The sequence below is a fragment of the Pseudopipra pipra genome, chromosome 4, assembly GCF_036250125.1.
Source record: "Pseudopipra pipra isolate bDixPip1 chromosome 4, bDixPip1.hap1, whole genome shotgun sequence".
NCBI lineage: Eukaryota > Metazoa > Chordata > Aves > Passeriformes > Pipridae > Pseudopipra > Pseudopipra pipra.
The window spans coordinates 74,295,845-74,315,984 of record NC_087552.1 but is presented as its reverse complement, the minus strand read 5'-3'; the positions used below and the strand labels follow the sequence as shown (position 1 = coordinate 74,315,984).

The 20,140-nt window shown below is 48.5% G+C and overlaps 1 protein-coding gene across 1 annotated transcript in view; it reads left to right on the top strand.

Moving 5' to 3' along the window:
• Nucleotides 1-20,140, top strand: part of GFRA4 (GDNF family receptor alpha 4) — a 74,391-nt gene that overhangs the window by 36,470 nt on the left and 17,781 nt on the right. The window contains 1 exon segment of the mRNA XM_064653596.1: nucleotides 18,932-19,210. Coding sequence (XP_064509666.1) covers nucleotides 18,932-19,210 — 279 coding nt within the window.

Here is a 20,140-nt window from a genome sequence, read left to right as displayed (position 1 = left end):
TCCCAGGTTGCTCCAAGCCCTGTCTAACCTGCCCTTGACTTCTTCCTTCCTCTGCACAGCCCTTGTACGACAAATAATCAAACATTTGCTTTCTGTTCTACACTTTATACTTTATTTTTTTAACACACTGCCCTCATTGTCCACCATCTACCCATTTCTGCCCAACTCAGCAGCTCTGGGGGAAACCAACCTGTCACCTTGGTTTTGGGCCCACCCCAAGACGTGGCCCATTTGTCTTCTCTCTTCCTCTCTCTCTCTCTCTCCACATTTCCATTGGTTTTCTTTATTCTGTGCCCTCCACGCTGCTTTTATGCCTTCTATTACTCACATGGATGAAATATCTCTTTCTCTCCCCCTTTTATGGGATGTGTTTGAAAAGACTTGCCAAGGCTGCTCAGATCTCACGGTGCAGCTTCTCCCTGAATATTCCACCAGGTACAAACAAGGCTTGCACTCCTTCCAAAGGTTCGTTTTCCACCCAAGTTTGATTGTTAAAATAGTATCTCTGGCTCTAACCTGATGTTTTGGGCAGGGGAATAAGGATATATAGGATAAGGGATAAGGGATAAGGATTCTGTAATAAGAATCACTCCTGTAAAAAGTTGTATTAACACACAGGCTGGAGTTGTTTTGTGACTCTGTTGGTATAGGATATTCCATCTTGCTGGTTTGAGATGGGAAGGGTGGATTCCAGCTCCTTCTGGATTATCCCAACCTGTTAATCTGTGCATTTGCAGCCTCTGTATCCCTTTAAAATGGAGTTTTGTTTATTCCAATGTAAGTTCTCTTAGTTTTTATCTTTTTGCTGTTCCTGCCTTTTTCCTTCCATGACCTCCCACCCCCTGTTTGTTGTCTGTCTCCCCCATCAGCCTCACTGTCCATGGGGATGATCCCTGGACTCTCCTGTAGTCACTGAAGTGATTCCAGGGGGTAACTACAAGTATTTAATTCATGTTCCTCTTTGCATTTCCTAACTCTTACTCATCTCTGTGTTGACCATCTCTCTTCTATAATATCTATTATTTACCTATTTAAATACATATGTACATAGGTGCACACCTAAATTCCAGTTGTCCTGCATCAGAACTCATTTTTCACTGCCTTTTCCCTCCCTCAACTACAATTTTCTCCAGTTTTTCCAACTTGGCTTCCTCCTTTAATCTCAATTTCTGCCTTATTCGTCCTCACTTCTGCTTTGGGCTTACAAACTCCAGCCTTCCCATCTAATGTTTAGTGTCAGGGGCAAAAAGAGGTCAGTGAGAGAAGAAACGCTGATGGATTGATGCAATGACCTGGGCTGGTGCCCACATGGACACAATTTTATCTTTGAACCCAAGGTCGCCTGGAAAAAAGTGTCACTGGAGCACATAAAATTGGAACCCCGTGGCTTTGGGAAAGTCAGGAGAAGGATCTCTGCTCTTGGGTTTTAGTCATCATTAATCTTCATAAAACTTCGGGAGGGTTCAGCTTTTGTTTGAATGAATTCTGTGACTTCCAGAAAGAAAAACAGAGGCGGGGGAGTTTAATTGAGTGCACGTTTGGTGCCAAATTCATCTCAGAGCAGGGAACGCGAACGGCACGGCGAGCGTGGAATTACACGTGATTAAAAACTGCTTTCAGCCCTTGCAAAGGAAAATATATATAAAAAAAAAGGGCCTTTTTATCCACCAGTTAATCATGTACCAAAGAAAAAAAAAAAAGAAAGTGGGTGGAACAAAACTGAACTTAATCACAGCAAAAGGGGTCACAGCTGCTGGGTGACGCGGGGCCAGGATCTCCTCGGAGCAGGGCAGGGCAGAACGTGCTGGTGTTTAAGTGCTTTAAAGAGGTACATTAAGAAGAGGGTTCACTGCTAAATGACCCTTTAAAAACGGGGCAGGTTCTGTCCTTATTCGAGGTCTGCACAGTTGTCCTGGCCCAGCTCGTGTTTCACAGGCAGGGCCGGAAGGTTCCTCGGTGCTCAGCTCTGATGATGTGTGGGGTGGATGAGAGTGTTGAAACCACTGAAGGCACCATCCAAGTGCTGTCCATTCTTGCTAACAGTTGTGAGTCTGGCAGCAGTTCAAACTCAACACTCAGGACTTCCCTGAGCCAGCCAAGTGCCAGAGATCAAACGAAGGAAATGTGATTTTCTGCTCCCTTCTCCCCAGTGGGAACGGTGACCTGAAAACGACTCCTGGCCCCTGCTGAACCAACAACATCGATGTGTTTTTAGGGCTGTTTGATGCAGTGGGCTCCACAAATCCCCTGGAGAGCTTTCTGAGCTCCACGGGCTGAAAATTCCATCCTTGAAGGCATTGCCCCTGTTTTGTTGTTGGCAGGAGTGGACAAGGGGATGATCCACGCTCTGCCTTTGGAGCTGTTCTGGAGACAAAGGAGGGGGCAGAGGGAACAAATGGGCTCTGGAACAGCAGTTCCCTCAGATCCCTGGCAAGGATGGAAAAGGAGCACACAGATCTCCAGAGGGTGTTGAATGTGCTTTAAAAATCCAGCCACCTTTGTGCTGTTTGGTGGGACTGTCAGTGTTTGGGGGGGAGCCAGTGGATGAAACCAGGGCTTCAGTAGCTGTGGTAGAACATGGGGAGGCAGGGAAAGCTGCTCAGGGAGGGCTGGCCTGATCTCTTTGCTGAACAAGGCAGAGGAACTCATGGATCTGAAAGATAAATCCAAATGGGAAAGCAGCCTCCCATCTCCCCTGGGATATGGATGGTCTTGGCTTGGTCAACCTGCCCAACACTGGGCTCTCCACCATCCCAGCAAAGCCCTGTGCTGAGCCAGTAGGCAACTGGTTTTCTCTATTTCATTTCCAGGAAAATCATGGAATGATCATGGGATCACAGGCTGGTTTTTGTTGGAAGGGATTTTAAACACCATCTTGTTCCATCCCCTGTCACGGGCAGGGACACCTTCCACTAGCCCAGGTTGCTCCAAGCCCTGTCCAACCTGGCCTTGGACACTTCCAGGGATCCAGGGGCAGCCACAGCTTCTCTGCCCAACCTGGGACAGGGCCTCACATCCTCACAGCCAGCAATTCCTTCCCGATATCCCATCTAACCATTCCCCCTTGTCCGGTCACTCCAGGCCCTTCTCCAAAGTCCCTTTCCAGCTGTCTTTGAACCCCTTCAGGCACTGGAAGGTGCTGGAAGGTCCATAATCCAAATGGCTGCATTTTCCCACTTCCATGCTCAGCACCTGCCCAATCCCACATTCTATCTCAAACAGCTTGTCTTCCATGGATTAGTGTGGTGCTTGCGGCACTTCCCCAAATGGGAAGGCATCCAAACTCATTTCCTTTGCTTCCCAAGAGAGTCCCATAACCACCAGCCTGCACAATTATCATCAGGAGAGGAAATGCAGCTTCTTTTTTTTCCTCAAAACATTTTCACCAGACCTTCTTCTCCTCAGCTTTGGTTTCACACACCTTCCTGTGGAGTGAAGGCACTGCTTAACTGCAAGAATCATGGAATAGATTGGTTTCCCACTGCCAGAGGGCAGGGACAGGTGGGATATTGGGAAGGAATTCTTGGCTGGGAGGGTGGGGAGGCCCTGGCACAGGTTGGTCAGAGAAGCTGTGGCTGCCCTTGGATCCCTGGAAGTGTCCAAGGCCAGGTTGGATGAGGCTTGGAGCAACATGAGACATTAGTTGCAAGGGACTTTAAAGATCATCCCATTCCCACCCTTCCATGGGCAGGGACACCTTCCACTAGCCCAGGTTGCTCCAAGCCCTGTCCAACCTGGCCCTGTTCTGGGAGAGCCAAACTTCACGTGGACTTTATTCACCCTTCATTTGTGTCTTACTCCAGCACAGTTTGTTTGATTTTGAGGTGGCTGCTCTCACTTTACACATCCCCACCTGCCACAAAGTCTTCCATGGGCAGTGTCCCAGGAGCAGAGAACAGGAAGGGACCACATATCCAACACCTGCTGCTCCAGCAGGAAAAGGGAGGATGCAAGAGCTGTTTCTGACAGATGCTTCCGTAAATAATTCCCCTGCTGGGGATTAAACAGACCCTCCATAATCTGTTCCACTTTTCAACTTCTCCTGTAACATTTTTCTTCATATTGAACCCGAATCTCCCTTGCTGCACATTTACTCAAAATTGCTTCTCATCCTACATTCCCCCAGCATTGGAGGGTTATCAATCACTGTCCACTTCTGAGACATCTTGTTTACATGTTCAAGTGCTCTGATCTTGTTTCTTCACAGCCTTCATCTTAAACCACACAAATCCCCGTTTCTCCAGCCTTTTCTCAGCCTGAAAAACCACTTATAATTTTAATAAAATTCCCCTGGAATCCTTTCATCTCCCTTAACGTGTGTTGGCACATCAAAAGGTGGACTCAAACTCCAGTTGCTGGAGCTGAGAAGTGCAGGATAATTGCTTCCTGTGACAAACATGTGCCACTCATGTCCCAGGCCTCGTGTTTTCACCCTGTTTCTTGCCTCTGCTCAGCCTGTCACCACCTCCCACCCCATGGTCATGTCTCCCAAACTCCTGGGTTTGTTTTTCCCTCCTGTCCTTTCACACTCACGTCACCCAGTGCCAGTTTTGCTTCTGGTCCTCCTGATTTCGGACACGGCCTTCGACAGCTAATTTGGAATTCCTGTCTTGTCCTGCCCATTGCTTGTGACCCCCCCCTCCCCTCCTCATCTTCTGCCAGCCACAAATTACAGAAAACTATTCTCCGTTCCATCACCCGAGTCATTATGGGAATATCGAACAGTCCCAGGCTCAGGACAGGCTCTCAAAGACCTTCTTAGGTGGAAAATGTGCCTTTGCTGCTCCTCTTGGAGCTCTGTATTCATGAGCACCCACTTGGCCAGGATTGCTCAGAGGCCACTCCTGTGGTCACATCACATGGGCTTGTGCCCAACAGCTTGGAAAGGTCACATCACACGTGTCACCCCTCTCTTCCCTGGCCAGCCTCATCCACGTGATGGGTCTGTAACTCATCCTTCTGCTGCTCTAAAAAGGGTATTTCTTTGTCCACCCCTTGGGCATCTCGTCCTCCATGAGAATTTGGAAGATAAAGGTGTTACTTTTCTGTCGTTTCTTGTAGTTGATCCACACAGACTCCCCGGCAGGTTCCTGGGAGAGCACATTTCTGTATAAGCACTTCTGTGGAATGAGGGGAACTGGATTTTAGGGCAATATTTGAAGGGAAAAGCTCTTATTCTATGGAGGGTGTGGTGGGATATGACAGAAGCAGCCTGGTGTCATTCTCAAGGCTTTTCCCAAAAGGTTCTGGGTCCTTAAATTGCTTTATCTCTTTGGAAGTGCTGCCCATCTCATCCTTGATCTCATTGGAAATGCTACTCATATCTTCCTTTATCTCCCTGGAATTGCTGCCCATCTCACCTTTATCCCTTGGAATTGCTGCCCATCTCACCTTTATCACCTTCTCATCTCATCTTTATCTCCTGGAATTCCTGCCCATCTCACCTTTATCCCTTGGATGTGCTGCCCATCTCACCTTTATCCCTTGGAAGTGCTGACAATCTCATATTATCTTCTTGGAATTGCTGCCCATCTCACCTTTATCCCTTGGAAGTGCTGACAATCTCATCTTTATCCCTTGAAATTGCTGCCCATCTCTTCCTTTATCTCCCTGGAATTGCTGACAATCTCATCCTTTATCTCCTTGGAAGTGCTGCCCATCTCTTCCTTTATCCCTTGGAATTGCTGCCCATCTCACCTTTATCCCTTGGAATTTCTACCCATCTCATATTTATCTCCTTGGAATTGCTGCCCATCTCACCTTTATCCCTTGGAATTGCTGCCCATCTCACCTTTATCCCTTGGAATTGCTGCCCATCTCACCTTTATCCCTTGGAATTGCTGACAATCTCATCTTTATCCCTTGGAAGTGCTGCCCATCTCACCTTTATCTCCTTGGAATTGCTGCCCATCTCACCTTTATCCCTTGGAATTTCTACCCATCTCATATTTATCTCCTTGGGAGTTCTGCCCATCTCATCCTTTATCCCTTGGAATTGCTGCCCACCTCACGTTTATCTCCTTGGAACTGCTGCCCATCTCACCTTTATCCCTTGGAAGTTCTGCCCATCTCATGTTTATCTCCTTGGAAGTTCTGCCCATCTCATCCTTTATCCCTTAGAAGCACTGCCCATTTCACCTTTATCCCAGGAATTGCTGTCCATCTCACTTTTATCTCTTTGGAATTGCTGCCCATTTCACCTTTATCCCAGGAATTGCTGTCCATCTCACTTTTATCTCTTTGGAATTGCTGCCCATTTCACCTTTATCCCAGGAATTGCTGTCCATCTCACTTTTATCTCTTTGGAATTGCTGCCCATTTCACCTTTATCCCAGGAATTGCTGTCCATCTCACTTTTATCTCCTTGGAATTGCTGCCCATCTCACCTTTACCCCTTGGAAGTTCTGCCCATCTCATCACCCCCCACATGTCCTGGCTTGGCCACAGCAGAAATCCAAGGTCTTGTACTTCATTGTGCTCAAGAGGGAAAAATCCATGGCCATGAATGCCAGATCCATTCTATTCCCAATTTGTGAGCCATCACCTGTCCATCCATGGATCACCAGCACAAACATCCCTCTCCTCACCCTCATCCTTGCTCCAGCAGCTCCTTCTTCAGCAACATCTCCTCCCAAGGAACTGGCTGCAACCAGAGCCAAGACAGATGGGAAGATTTTGCTCTGTTTTCATTTTCTCCCCAGTGTAAATCCTTTTTTGGGTTTACCTTTAAGGAATGTGAAGCACCAGGTGGAATCAGGAGCAGGAAAAAGGGATACACTGAGAAGTTTAGACCAGGGAATAGGAGTGCTGGGATTAAATGGGGGGTTAAGTTAAGATAAAACTTCAATAAACTGAAAATAAATTACACCAGCAGTGCAGGTGGATCACAGCCGAGTGATAGGTGAGGCCCTGGTTTAGGAGTAAGGTCATTAAAAGAAGGAATCTGGTTAAAAAGAGGGGGGGGGAAGGGAAAAATAATACAATGTTGGGATGTCTTTAATGGAATTGGTGAGCAAGGCGTGGAAATCTGGGCTGGCAGATCCCAAGCCCTCGGTGCTTCAGCCTCCAGAAATGCTGCTCTGCTCACGAGGCACAAATGAAGGGAAAGGCTTGGACTGTCTGCAAACCCTGACAATAATGGTTAAAAATAGAAGCCACTGCAGTATCCCTGCCCCTGGGAACAGCAGGAAAGAAGGACAAGTCCCTCAGACCGAGGTCAGATCCCAGATAACTCCGTAGGAATATTCAGAGGAAATATTCCCCCTTGTGTGCCGAGGGAGACGTTTTGAAGGCAGCGGCTGGAGATGTGTTTTCCCTTATCCTGTGATTTGCCCCCTTTTGGCTCTTGGCAAATTGTCCCGAGCAAGGAGAATTTGAAAAGCTGCATTTCCAATGCCCCTGATGGGAGATGTTCCTTGGACAAGTTTCCCTCTGGGTTTTAACCTCGACAGGAAAGCACAAGAATTATTTGAAGGGAATGAGGGCATTGCAGTTCAGGGAGATGATATCCTGAAAGGTTGAGGGGGACAGCAAAAGAGTCAAAAAATGGGGCATGACAAGAGAAATCTGATTTGAAATCAGAAATGTGAGAGGTTTGGGGGGAAGTATAAATGAACTGACATCCACACAGACTCTGCCAAAGCCAGGGGGTCACAGAGATGCTGCTTGGACAGGTAAGAAAAGGTTTGCAGAGATTGGCTCCTGGAATTAAATGAGAGGCCTGGTCTTTCTGGGGTGTTATGAAGAAGAATTTCAAATGAAACAGAGCTGCCAGTGTGGGAGTTTTGGGAGTTTGGGAAGCCAAAGAGAGGAGAAGGCAAACACTTCAGTTTGGGCAAGTTGTGCCATGGAGCCATAGAATAGTTTGGGTTTTGAAGAGGCCTTTAAAGGTCATTTAATCCAACCCCCTGCAATGAGCAGGGACATCTGCCAGTACATCACGTTGCTCAGAGCCCCTTCCAACCTAAACTGGAATATTCACCTTGAGGATGAACCACTTGGCCATTAAATCCCTCTATGAATGACACAGGACAGTGTGACAGAATTCCTGTGGACTGGATGTCCTGGAAAACTATGGAAACAGCATCTTCATGTCTAGAGGGATGTCTTTGCTGGAGAGGATGTTAAAGGAAAATATTCAGGTGGGGCAAACGGATCCCAACAAAAAATGAAGCCCAGATTCACCATTCCTAAAGGAAAAGCTCATCCACCTGTGAGAAGGCAGGAGGGTGCTGAGCTTTCCTTTTCCAGCTGCATCCACAGAGTCTGGGGAGTGTGTAAACCAGGAAAACTGGGAACAGGCACCGTCCTGAGAGTGTTTGAGGTGTCTGTTCCTGAAGAACCTGTGGAGAACAGCACAAGCCGCGCAAATCTGGTGGGAAAGATTCCTCTCACCTCAAACACAGTAGGGAATAAACATCCAGAGGCCACATCAAGAGAGAAAAGGGGAAAAAAAGCTTTTAATGGTGCCACTGGAAGAAGGTTTGGGAATTGTATATCCATCCTGATCAGAGCTTTCTGTAATCGATAGCGCAGATCCAAAAATGAGTGGTGTCAATACTGCAGCCCCGAGTTATTCTATAGGATCTGTGAGATGGTGAAAAATGTACTGCAGTGGTCACAAATCTTCCAGGGATGCAGAAAATGGATCAATGGATACACGTGAAATGTGTCAATAGTTGCTACCTTGGAGAGAAAAAGCAAAGATGGGGTCAGATGTTGGATTGTCCAGGGTACTCTGGGACTGCATTATTAGAGATCCTTCCTTTAAATTATTCTGTAAGAAACAATAAACCTTTATTTGACCAGAAATGGTCATATATTTTTTTTTTATATCCATCCACACTTAATTTACAGGAGTTTTCAAGTTTTGAAGTTGGTGAAGTATCGAAGTTGGTGAATTCTTCAGTCAAAGGATTTGAAGCAAAGCGGTGCCAAGGGAGTTAAAAAAATCACAGCTGTTTGATTTTAAACATGTATAAAACCACTCCAGGTGCTGAGAAAGATGTGGATCTCTGCTGGACTTGAGCAGGCTGCCTTGAAGGCACTGATTGTTCCTCAGTTGAAATGTTTTGCTTGGAAAGCTGAGAATTAGGCTGCCTTGCTTATCCAAATCTGGGCTGGGGAGCTGAGCTGATCTGGAGGCACAGAAAGAGAAATAAAAAGACATGTGGGAAATCAAAGGATGTCTGAGGAGCCCAGTTACTTCAGGCTCTGTGGTGATGACCCCTGGATGCTGTTTTAGTGGCAGATGAGCAGAAACTGCAATGTGAGAAGAATTTCTCTTTGCCAAAGGGGGAGATGAAAAGCGTTTAATTCTCAGCTCAGTCAAGGAATCAGGGAGCAGGAGAACGTGGTGGAAGTGTGTTCTCCAGTCTCAATCACAGTTTTCCTTTTAAAGATAAATCTTGTTACAGGTGCAGACTTTTGAGGAAGCCCAAACACCCCCACACTGAGCTCCCTGGGGGTCTCAGAGCTCAGGGACTGCACTCAAAGGATGTTCCATTATCGCTGCTCTGCCTTGAGAAACGCAGCCTTTGGAAGCAGCAGAGACACTCCTGTACCAGGAGCTGGAGCACAGAGCACTTCCTTTCCTCTAAAGACTGGAAAATCAGCCCCCTGGCAGTTACTGATAATTAATTTGAGCACATGATCCAAGGAGGGGAGACTTGTGAGTGTCCAGCCAGTGATGGCACAAACCCTGCTGTGATTAAATTATTCCTTAATTCTCCCGATTTCCCCATGTACAGACCTCAACTTGTCTTTGAATGTCTCTATACATGATTGTGACACCTTTGCCATGTTCTTCCTGCATCTGCAGGATGCTCCTTCCCTTAAACATTTATCCTTCTGCTTATTCCTTACCTTAAACTTTTATCCTCCTGCTTATTCTTTACTTTACACTTTTATCCTTCTGCTGTATTTTTTTACCTTACACTTGCATCAGGGACATGGAATTTTCATTTCCTTTCTCTCTGACAAATCCAGCTGGTGACCAAGGTCACGGTGGCACCAAGCAAGTCGTCAGCACTTCAGTTGTGGTTGGTTGTCCAGAGAGGTGGTGGATTTTCCATCTCTGGAAACGTTCAAGGTCAGGTTGGACGGGGCTCTGAGGAAACCATTCTGTGATCTTTTCGAAATCTCCGCTTCTCATCTAAAAATGCCCCTTTTTTGCCACATTTCAGGGTGGTAACACGCTTCAAAACATCCTTTTTCCCCTCCAGTGGGGAATGATCTTCTGTCTTTGGGGCTGCTGTGGCCAAATGTTAGGAAAAGATTCCCCAAGAGGGTTCCTTTCATTGTTGAGAGCTCTGATGTGTCGCCCTCTCTTCTCAGGGACATCAAAGAAGAGGAAAAAATGTCACAGGGCAGATGGAATTCACTCTATGTGGAGCATTCCCAGTGATTCCCATCTTTTTTAGGTCACTCTGGGTTCACCTGGTTGAAGTGATAACAACTCCCCTTCCAATGGCAGCTTTCCTTCCAAGGATTTTGATAACCTGGGAAGAGTTGCTTTAAAATGGCAGCAATAAATACACATTCCGAGCAAAACAGCTGGAAAGTCCATGTATATTCCCATCAGCTGGAATTTTGAACGGTGCTCACTGCGTTTTCCACAACCCTCTCTCCAAACACACATTTTTCTCCCTTCCCTGCTTTCTGGAGTGATCAGGTTAAGGTTTTCCAAGAGATTCAGGGACTCTGCAGTTCCACTGCCTCACTGTGCCGTGGTTGTCCAAGGAAATAATGGATTCCTCTCCGGGATGCTCACAATGTCTTCTTGGGATCAGCCTAATTGGAAGAGGAAAGATAATTTTGGACATCGAGAATCCTCAATATTCTCATTGAGAGTCACCTTCCTTGGGATGTGCTTTCTCCAGCAGTCTGGTCAGGCATTGGAATACGGTCAGGGCATCGGAAAAGGCTGCCCAGGGAAATGGTGGAATCACCATCCCTTGAAGTCTTCAAAAGCCCTGTGGATGTGGCACTTGGGTACACGGGTTAGTGGTGGCCTTGGCAACGCTGGACTCAATGATCCTAGAGGGTTTTTCCAAGCTAAATAATTCCATGATTCTGTGTGAAGGTCAAATGCCAGACCTGAAGCCACAAGAAAACATGGAATCCAACCTTTTTTCCTCGCTCTCATCATCTTTAGGGTGAGCAGGGATGTGGCTGAGCCCTGCCCAGCACACTGGGAGAGCTCTGGAGGAGGACCAGGAGAGGTCAGAAAGGGGAAAAAGGGCAAAGGGATATGATTGAGCAGACCCAGCCAGAGTCAGACCTACATAGGAGCTGTCCTGGGTCTAAATTTCCTTCACTGTGGCTCAGCAGAGAATCTTCACATCTCTACCACTGCCCAGGACATTTTAAAGTCAGATTTAAGTAGAACTTGTGGTCTTTTATGTATCTGCTTAATTATTTAGAGATCTGTGGCCCTGGAGACCTCAGTTGTCCTCAGTGCTCCCAGCTGGATGTGCTCTTATCTTGACACACAAGGAGCTGATATCCCACTTATCCCACGGGATGGGATTCTTATTTTTAGGTGTTAAGATCCTAATGATCACAACCCTGCTGTTGGTGATACAACTGGTGAGCTTTGGGATGGGGGAAGCACCTCCGCTCCAGCAGAAATCAGGAACTGGAGCTTCCCAACACCTCAGTATCGTGGTGTCCCCAAATTTTGACAAGGAATGAGTGTGGCACAGATCATGTTCTCTGCCAGAACTTGTTGTATCCTGTTGTATGAAACACCCAATATTTCAGAATAACAGATTCATGGATGCTCCAAAGTTTTAAGCCCTGTGTCTGGTCAGAGGGATTAAATTTATTTGGGATAGACACACAATTATTTGGGAGAGATACACAATAATTTGGAATAGAGACACAAACATTTGGAATAGATACGCAGTTATTTGCACCCAGGTCATGCACTGAGCGTGCTGGGCTGATTTTCCTCTTCCTTTCAGGGGGATATTTTTTTCCAGCTGATTTGGTGGTTCCTCTGGCTGAGTCAGTCCAGCAGGATGGGGGCATTCCAGGGGCATCTTTAGGAAACAAAGGCTGAAGCCCTGTCAGAAAGGATGTGTGAGTGGAGGAGAGCCATGATATCGAGGGAGACTTCACCCCAGCTTATCAGGAGGGGTTTTCATGATGAATTCTTTTCTCCTTGAGGGTAATGGAGACACGATGTGACTTTCCCAGACCACAGGCCCCCAGAGGGCTCTGGATTTTTTCCCAGCTTGAAAGTCTGCAGCCACAATCCAACAATCGATGCCCCAGCCCACAATTATTAATTTATTTATTTTTTCTCCCAGCCAGGTTCTAGTTGTTGAATTGGTGGGAGGTGAATAAATGGCTTCATCTTTTCAGGCTTCATCAAAGCCAGAGTGACATTTGCCCTCTTGGGAAACAACTGAGAGGGATTCAAGACTGCCCAAGGAAAAGGAGGGACTATTGAGTTCATCTCAGATGTCTAAAACCCAACTCACTTGAGCCCTCTTAGGCTTTCATTTCACACTTGTGGTCATAATATTTTAGTCTTTCTTTGCATTGTGAGTCCTCACAGAACAGAGAGGATCCTCCTGAAAGTGCCAAAGGACGGCGAGATAGGATTGGGGTTGTTCAGCCTGGAGAAGAGAAGGCTTTGGAGAGACCTTCCAGCACCTTCCAGTGCCTAAAGGGGTTCCAAGAGACTGGGAGAGGGACTTTGGACAAGGGATGGAGCAACAGGAGAAGGAAAAATGGTTTCAAACTGCCAGAAGGCAGGGCTAGATGGGATAGTGGGAAGGAATTGTTGGCTGGGAGGGTGGGGAGGCCCTGGCACAGGTTGCCCAGAGAAGCTGTGGCTGCCCCTGGATCCCTGGAAGTGTCCAAGGCCAGGCTGGAAAGGGCTTGGAGCAACCTGGGCTAGGGGAAGGTGTCCCTGCCCATGGCAGGGGGTGGAACTGGCTGATCTTTAAGATCCCTTCCAACTCAAACCATTCCATGATTCTCTGATTCTGTGACTTGGTTAATAAAATTCCTGTCACAGAGGGGTCTTGACCTGCAGGACATCTCGAGTTTTCAGGCTTCTCTGAGGGCATCTGGGTGTCCTGGAGAAATCTATGACAAACAGGAAGAGAGATCAGAGGAGTGTGTTTCCTTCTGGCTTTGACTGCCCACGAGGAATAAATTATTTTCTGCGTGGGTCAGTTATTAGAGGGGAAGGAAACACTTAGTGAATGTTACTGTGGTTATTTGTATTTCCCCAGCTCCTGTGAAGTCCTGCTTGGAGCAAACACAGACAAAAGACCTGAAAGGGAGGGGAGAAAAGGTCAGAGCTGGAGGTGCAAAGAGCCAGGCAGCACATTTTTGGTGCCTGCTCAGGACATGCAGCACGTTGCTGGCCTCAGCTCTCCGGTGTGGCTTTGACACCCTCAGACTTCACATTCCTGAGGTGTTCCCAGAAAATTCCACCTCCCCAAGTGGGAGGGATCACTAGGAAAAGATTGGTTTGCAGTGTGGGATTTCAAGGGGAGTGTGTGTGTGCGTTGTGTTGGTAAAACCATCCGTGCCCGCAGAGGTCTGACAGCGGTGCCTGGTGGTGTCCTGCTCGGGTGAGATCCTCTCATCTCATCCAGGAAATAGTGTTCAGGGAACACTGAGCATGCACTGAGAACAGGCCAAGACACGGGGAAGAGCAGGAAACTTGGAAATCCCAAAGGGGGTTTCTGGGCACCACGAAATCTGGCGGCAGCAGTGAGTTCCGGACTCTGGCCTCTCCTGGGAGGGCTGTTCCTGAGCAGGTTTTGGGGGAAGGACCACTGGTGTTTATTGGGGCTGCTCTGCACATTCTGCAGCTATTCCAGCAGCAAATGGGAAAGGAAACTTGAGCTGTGCACAGGAGTTTGTTCCTGACAGGATCCTGAGCATTTGGCTGTAAAGTCATGGCATAAAAAGCCCCACAGTCCAAACAAGGTTCAGCCTGGACCACCTGCATTGCCCACCTGCCCTCATTCATCTCTATCCCAACCCATTCATCACTCTTGGTTTATGGATATTTGGGAAATACTAGGAATATTTCTTCAAGACTCCATTTCCCATCGTTTCTCACTCCAGGAGGACTGTGTGTAACAACAAGTTTCTGGCAGCTCTGGGGAGGTTGCAATTACAGTTCTCTATTAGAAAGCACATTAATTTGGGGCTTGTTTTAGTTTGACCCAGCCTGCAAAGGTTGTCCAGTGATGGCCATTTCTAGCAGCTGGACACAGAAGGATGGTCTGGTGCCCACTTCTTGTTGAGATCCTGTTTTCTGCAGGTGTCTCTTACACCAGCACAGGATTCCTTGCAGCCATTTACATGGACTATGTGCTGGCTGGAAGATCAGATCTGGAATAAAGGCCAGGTTAGATGGGGCTTGGAGCCACCTGGGATAGTGGAAGGTGTCCCTTCCCATGGCAGGGAGTGGAACAAGATGGTCTTTAAGGTCCCTTTCAACCCAAACCTTCTGTGATTCTATGAACACATTCACCCACCTTTGCAGGCAGAACAAGGCTGGAAACAAGCTAAAGGAATAATAAACCACTCCTGTTGCTTTCTTGGAGATTTTGGGAGGTTATTCTTGTCTTAGCAGCAAATACTGTGAAAGCAAACACCAAATGTTTTGGTGTCAACAGCTTGTCATGGAAATAATGACAGTGTTATCACTGTGGAGGGCTGTGTGTGAATCCCAGAATCACAGAGTCATTAACGTTGGAAAAGACCTCCAAGATCATCGAGTCCATCCTTGGACCAATCCCCCCACCTTGTCACCCAGCCCAGAGCACTGAGTGCCATGGCCAGTCCTTCCTTGGACACCTCCAGGGGTGAGGACTCCACTCCCACCCTGGGCAGCCCCTTCCAATGCTTAACAAGCCTTTCCAGGAAGAAATTCCTCCCGATGTCCAACCTGAACCTTTCCTGGCACATCCTGAGGCCGTTCCCTCTCCTCCTGTCCCTTGTTCCCTGGGAGCAGAGCCCGACCCCCCCTCGGCTCCCCCCTCCTGTCAGGGAGTTGCAGAGCCAGAAGGTCCCCCCTGATCCTCCTTTTCTCCAGGCTGAGCCCCCCCAGCTCCCTCAGCTGCTCCTGCTGCTCCAGACCCTTCACCAGCTCTGTTCCCTTCTCTGGACATGCTCCAGCACCTCAAAACAGGACTGTAAAAATATTCACACCTAATACGTATAAGAACTGGAGGGGAGTGGGATGTATCCCAAAACCCCAGGATGAACTGGTTTGGTTCCTCCTAAAACATTCAAAGCCCAAGCATTGGTTGGATCAGGAGAGTGGCAGGATCTCACCTCGGTGCTCTCCAGGCACTTTATTCACCATTTCCAGCCCACACGGGGTCACCTTCACATTTCTTCACCCCCACCTGCACTTCCTCGAGGAAGGAAATCATCTCCTTGGAGGAGACTCAGACCTCCTGGTGAGCAAAATAAGACTGTATGAGAGGAACTGAGGGTCTGTGAAGATGGGAAGAGCCAGGTTTCCCTCTCACTCCTGCACAGGAGAAGTGGTTCTGTGTGAGTGTCACCGAGGCGAGCAAGAGCAGAGACAGATGTGGAGCCCGGGATGGGAAAATAAACTCATTACTCCATCTGCCCGCCATAAACAGCGTGAAATTAGCAGCGAGAGAGGGATAAAACTCCAGACAAATGGCTTTTTAAAGAGAGCAGGGGGAGCTGGAAGGGCTGCTAGTAGAACAGCAGAGGCATGGAAGACCCAGCCGGGCGCACATCCTGATTTTCGGTCAGGGAGGACAAAAATCCCGCGGCACAAAAACCCGCGAGGAGCTATTTTGGAAGGCAAAAAGCAGAGAGGCCACTCCATCTTTTGGGAGAGAACACCTGATATTGCTCCTGTCCCGCCTGGTAGGGAGCATCATCCATTTTATAAGTCACAGAGATTTATTTCTTTTTTTTTTTCCCCTAAGAGGCTCTGTCTTAATGTTGCATAAAATTCCTCTCCGAGGGGCCGTGCGAGGAGGGAAACGTACTGTTCTGTTGTCTCAGTTGCAAAGACACCTCTAACAATGAAAGCCCCTGAACGATTTGGGGTTTAAGTGACGTGGCCACGGGTCGTTTGTGACACTCCCTGCCATAAAATCTGAATTGGGGGCGTTCTATGCCGTGGGTTTGGGCTGTAAATATTCACCCCTGGCCCTTGTTCCGCGGAGCGAATCGCAGCCCGAGGATATATTTACTTAAAAATTTCTCAAGTGGTCAATCTGCTTGATTTATTTAAAGTGGGATCCCAAAGTGTTTTACAGCTTTTACAGGCTGGTTGTGTTTATAACCATCCTGGGGAGTATCTTCTGCAATTCATGAAGTGGAGAAGGGGAAGAAAGGTCATAATTTCTGCTCTAACCTACTTTTCCAGCAGCTGACAGGACACTGACAAAGTCACCTCTTCCAGAATGAAACCTGCCGTGCTTTATCCTCATCCAGAGCAGATCCTTTGGAGAAAGGCAGGGTGAAATAAGCCAAGCACTTTTCATCTTTATTCCTATGGATTCTGCTTGGATATGTTCAGATATTTTATGGATCTCAGTGAAATTGCAGCCCAAACGATATTTCAAGGAAACTCATTCCTTGTTTTCGGAGTTCTTCAATATATGACAGCCCAAGGCAGAGTTTCCTGCATGCTGGAAATAATTTCTCCCTCCACATTTGGCAGATCCAAACAAGCCTTGAGTGCTGCATAAACCAGGTCTATGAATAAATCAGGGGTGGGAGAGCTGGGATTCGAGGTGTTGTGAGATTTGAAATACCTGAAAGCTTGGCATTGGCCACGAGGCACTTGGAAATGGTCTGGGGTTTGATGAAAGGTTTTGCATTCGAGATGCCATTGGGATATTTCGGGAGGAAACCTCCTGGTGGGTTCATCCAGAGTTTGTCATAAACATCACTGAAATATCTGCACTCCAGCTGCTGCTTTCTGCTCTAGTCAAGAGCAGCAGAGGCAGCTCCTTCTTAGCAAACACCCTGAGACTGCTGAGGAAAGAGAGATGGATATACCGGGCTCAAATACTAAACTGGGAGGTGCAGAAGTTGAGGAGAGGTGGCAGGTGGAAGGTGAAAAGAAGGGACTTTATGGAGAGATCAGTAGATCTTGGAGAGAGCAGAGATTCCATGAAACCTTCAGAGATGGAGATCAAGGACTCACAGTTTTCTCAGGAGGGAGGATTTTCTAATATTGTCTAACTTGGGTCTCACCAGTGACAGGCACGGGGGTGGCTCAAAAAGCAGAAGTTGCATCCACCTTATCCATCCTCACCCTTCTGGTTCCCATCCTTATCCATCCTCACCCTTCTGGTTCCCATCCTTATCCATTCTCACCCTTCTGGTTCTCAACCTTATCCATCCTCACCCTTCTGGTTCCCATCCAAAGGGGAGACAGGTTATGTCAGAGACAGGGAGCTCCTTTGGGAGGTGTTTGAGAAATCCTCCTTCAAGGTCATGGCAGCAGTTTCTGGTTTTATGGTGCAGAAGGATCTGAAAATGATATTACAGGCTCTGGAACTGATTCTCCTCTTCCATAACCCAGGTTTCCGTCCTCAGCACTCCCCCAAGCCTATGTCACCACTCCAGAGCATCCCACCAGCTGGAAGGGGTGACATTCCCCTTGTCCTGGCCCTGTCTCCTCTCCACCACCTGGATGCCACCATGTCCTACTGGGTATGGCTGAGCCTCTGGCCCTGCCTTTGTCGTGAGCCTTGGGGTGGGAACATCCCTAAGGAGTCAGTTGGGATGTGTCCAGCCTGTTTTAGCAATTAATAACATGGAATTGGGCTGCTCCAGGCACTGGGACACAGCTCCACTGAGCCCTGATCAATTAATTTATTGATGTCCACGTGGAAATAACATCTTCCTCCCATGCTTTGGTCTCCCCTCCCCATATGGGGAACAAACCCCTTTGTATTTTCACGAGTAGCTCTGAAGACAATTTCCAAAATCCTGGAAAAAGCCAAGACAAACCCAGTGGGAGTCCTGGGGATGTGCTGACAGGGAACAAGGGCCAACTCCTGGGACACAGGTGGGCTGACTCTGTGTCAGAACACCCACACAGAGCCATTCATAGCTCCAGGGAGGCGTAGGCACAGGGAATTCGTGTGCCAGGAGGAGAGGCCGGGGGTCTCCGTAGGGTTGGGCTGCTGTTAACTTGGGAGAGCAGGAATGAGGGAGAAAGCAGGGAGGAGAATGGGTTTGGGAAGCTTTTTTGTGCTCCGAGAAGCAAAGAGGAAGCACCAGGGATGAGTTTCTGTCATTTGTAATCCTGCTACCAGGCTGACCCTGTCATGGAATCATGGAATGGTTTGGGTTGGAAGGGAAAGCAGAGATCATCCAGTCTCACCCCTTGCCATGGGCAGGGACACCTTCCACTAGCCCAGGTTGCTCCAAGCCCCGTCCAACTTGGCCTTGGACACTTCCAGGGGTGGGGCAGCCACAGCTTCTCTGGGCAGCCTAGAGGAAGGAGGCTGTGGGAGACACAATCCATTCCCTGCCTGGGGTTGCTCCATAGCCCTCACACCTCTTCCCTGGAGGAGAGGAGATTGAGGGGAGACCTCATTGTAGTTGAAAATTCCATGGGAGGGGAAGAGGAGGAGCAGGGACTGAGCTCTGCTCTGGGGGGACCAGGGACAGGACCCAGGGAATGGCTGGAGCTGTGCCAGGGCAGGGTCAGGTTGGATCTCAGGGAAAGGTTCTTCCCCCAGAGGCTGGTTGGGCACTGCCCAGGCTCCCCAGGGCAGTGGGCACACCCCCAAGGCTGCCAGAGCTCCAGGAGGGTTTGGACAACGCTCTGAGGGACAGGGTGGGATTGTTGGGGTGTCTGTGCAGGGCCAGGGGTTGGACTGGATGATCCTGGTGAGTCCCTTCCAACTCAGGATATCCTGTTACTCTGCTTTCCTTGCAGAAGGCATGGCAGAAGCCGTGGGCTCGAGCAGGGACTGCCTGCAGGCCGGCGAGTCGTGCACCACCGACCCCGTGTGCAGCGCCAAATTCCGGACCCTGCGGCAGTGCATCGCCGGGAATGGGGCCAACAAGCTGGGCCCCGACGCCAAGAGCCAGTGCCGGAGCACGGTGACAGCCCTGCTCTCCAGCCAGCTCTACGGCTGCAAGTGCAAGAGGGGCATGAAGAAGGAGAAGCACTGCCTGAGTGTCTACTGGAGCATCCACCACACCCTCATGGAAGGTCAGTCCTCAGCTCGTTCCTGGTGGCCTTCCCGAGGGGGAGTTGCTCGTGGAGCTCTCTGCAGAGCTCCTGCAAAACAAGGTCATCTCTGTAGCCTCCTGTTCCCTCTCAAGGCCTGCTGATAGGAGCCAAGGGAATGGCTGGAGTTGTGCCAGGGCAGGGTCAGGTTGGATCTCAGCAAAAGGTTCTTCCCCCAGAGGCTGGTTGGGCACTGCCCAGGCTCCCCAGGGCAGTGGGCACAGCCCCAAGGCTGCCAGAGCTCCAGGAGGGTTTGGCTGATCCTCTGGGGCACAGGGTGGGATTGCTGGCATGTCTGTGCAAGGCCGGGGTTGGACTGGCTGATCTTGGTGTGTCCCTTCCAACTCAAGATATCCATGATTCTACTGACCCTCCTGGTAATGACATTTTGGGCAAAGAAACCCTGAAAACCTGAGGCACCTCCTGCCTTTTATTTTTTTTTTTAACTTGCCCTCTCTTTTATGACATTCCCAATATACCTTGAGATCTTTTCCCGGGGGAAATGCACGGCATGTTTTGCATCCAAGGATGTCAACCAAGACCGTGAGCGCCATGGAATTCACAGAAACACCACATAAAGCACAGGCACTGAGGAAAAAACCAGCGTGAACTTTAAAAAAAATCACTCTCTTGGAGCCTCTCGAATGCACCAGTGTCTTTGGGTTAGGGAAGATTTGGGGCTGGTGACATCAAGCTGGAATTTAAAGTGTTCCCAGAGCCGGGATTCAGTAAGTTTGGATTTTGACGGGTTTTAAGAGTCGCCATAAAATCGCACCTCGGTGGCCGTAACTCTTCCTTGTCAGGCCGAGGAGTGTTTTATGCACCACGAAAATTAAAATGGGGAATAAAACAGACCCTTCCAGCCATGGGCTGGGAAATAGATTAATAAAACACTCCTGGATTAAACCTGGA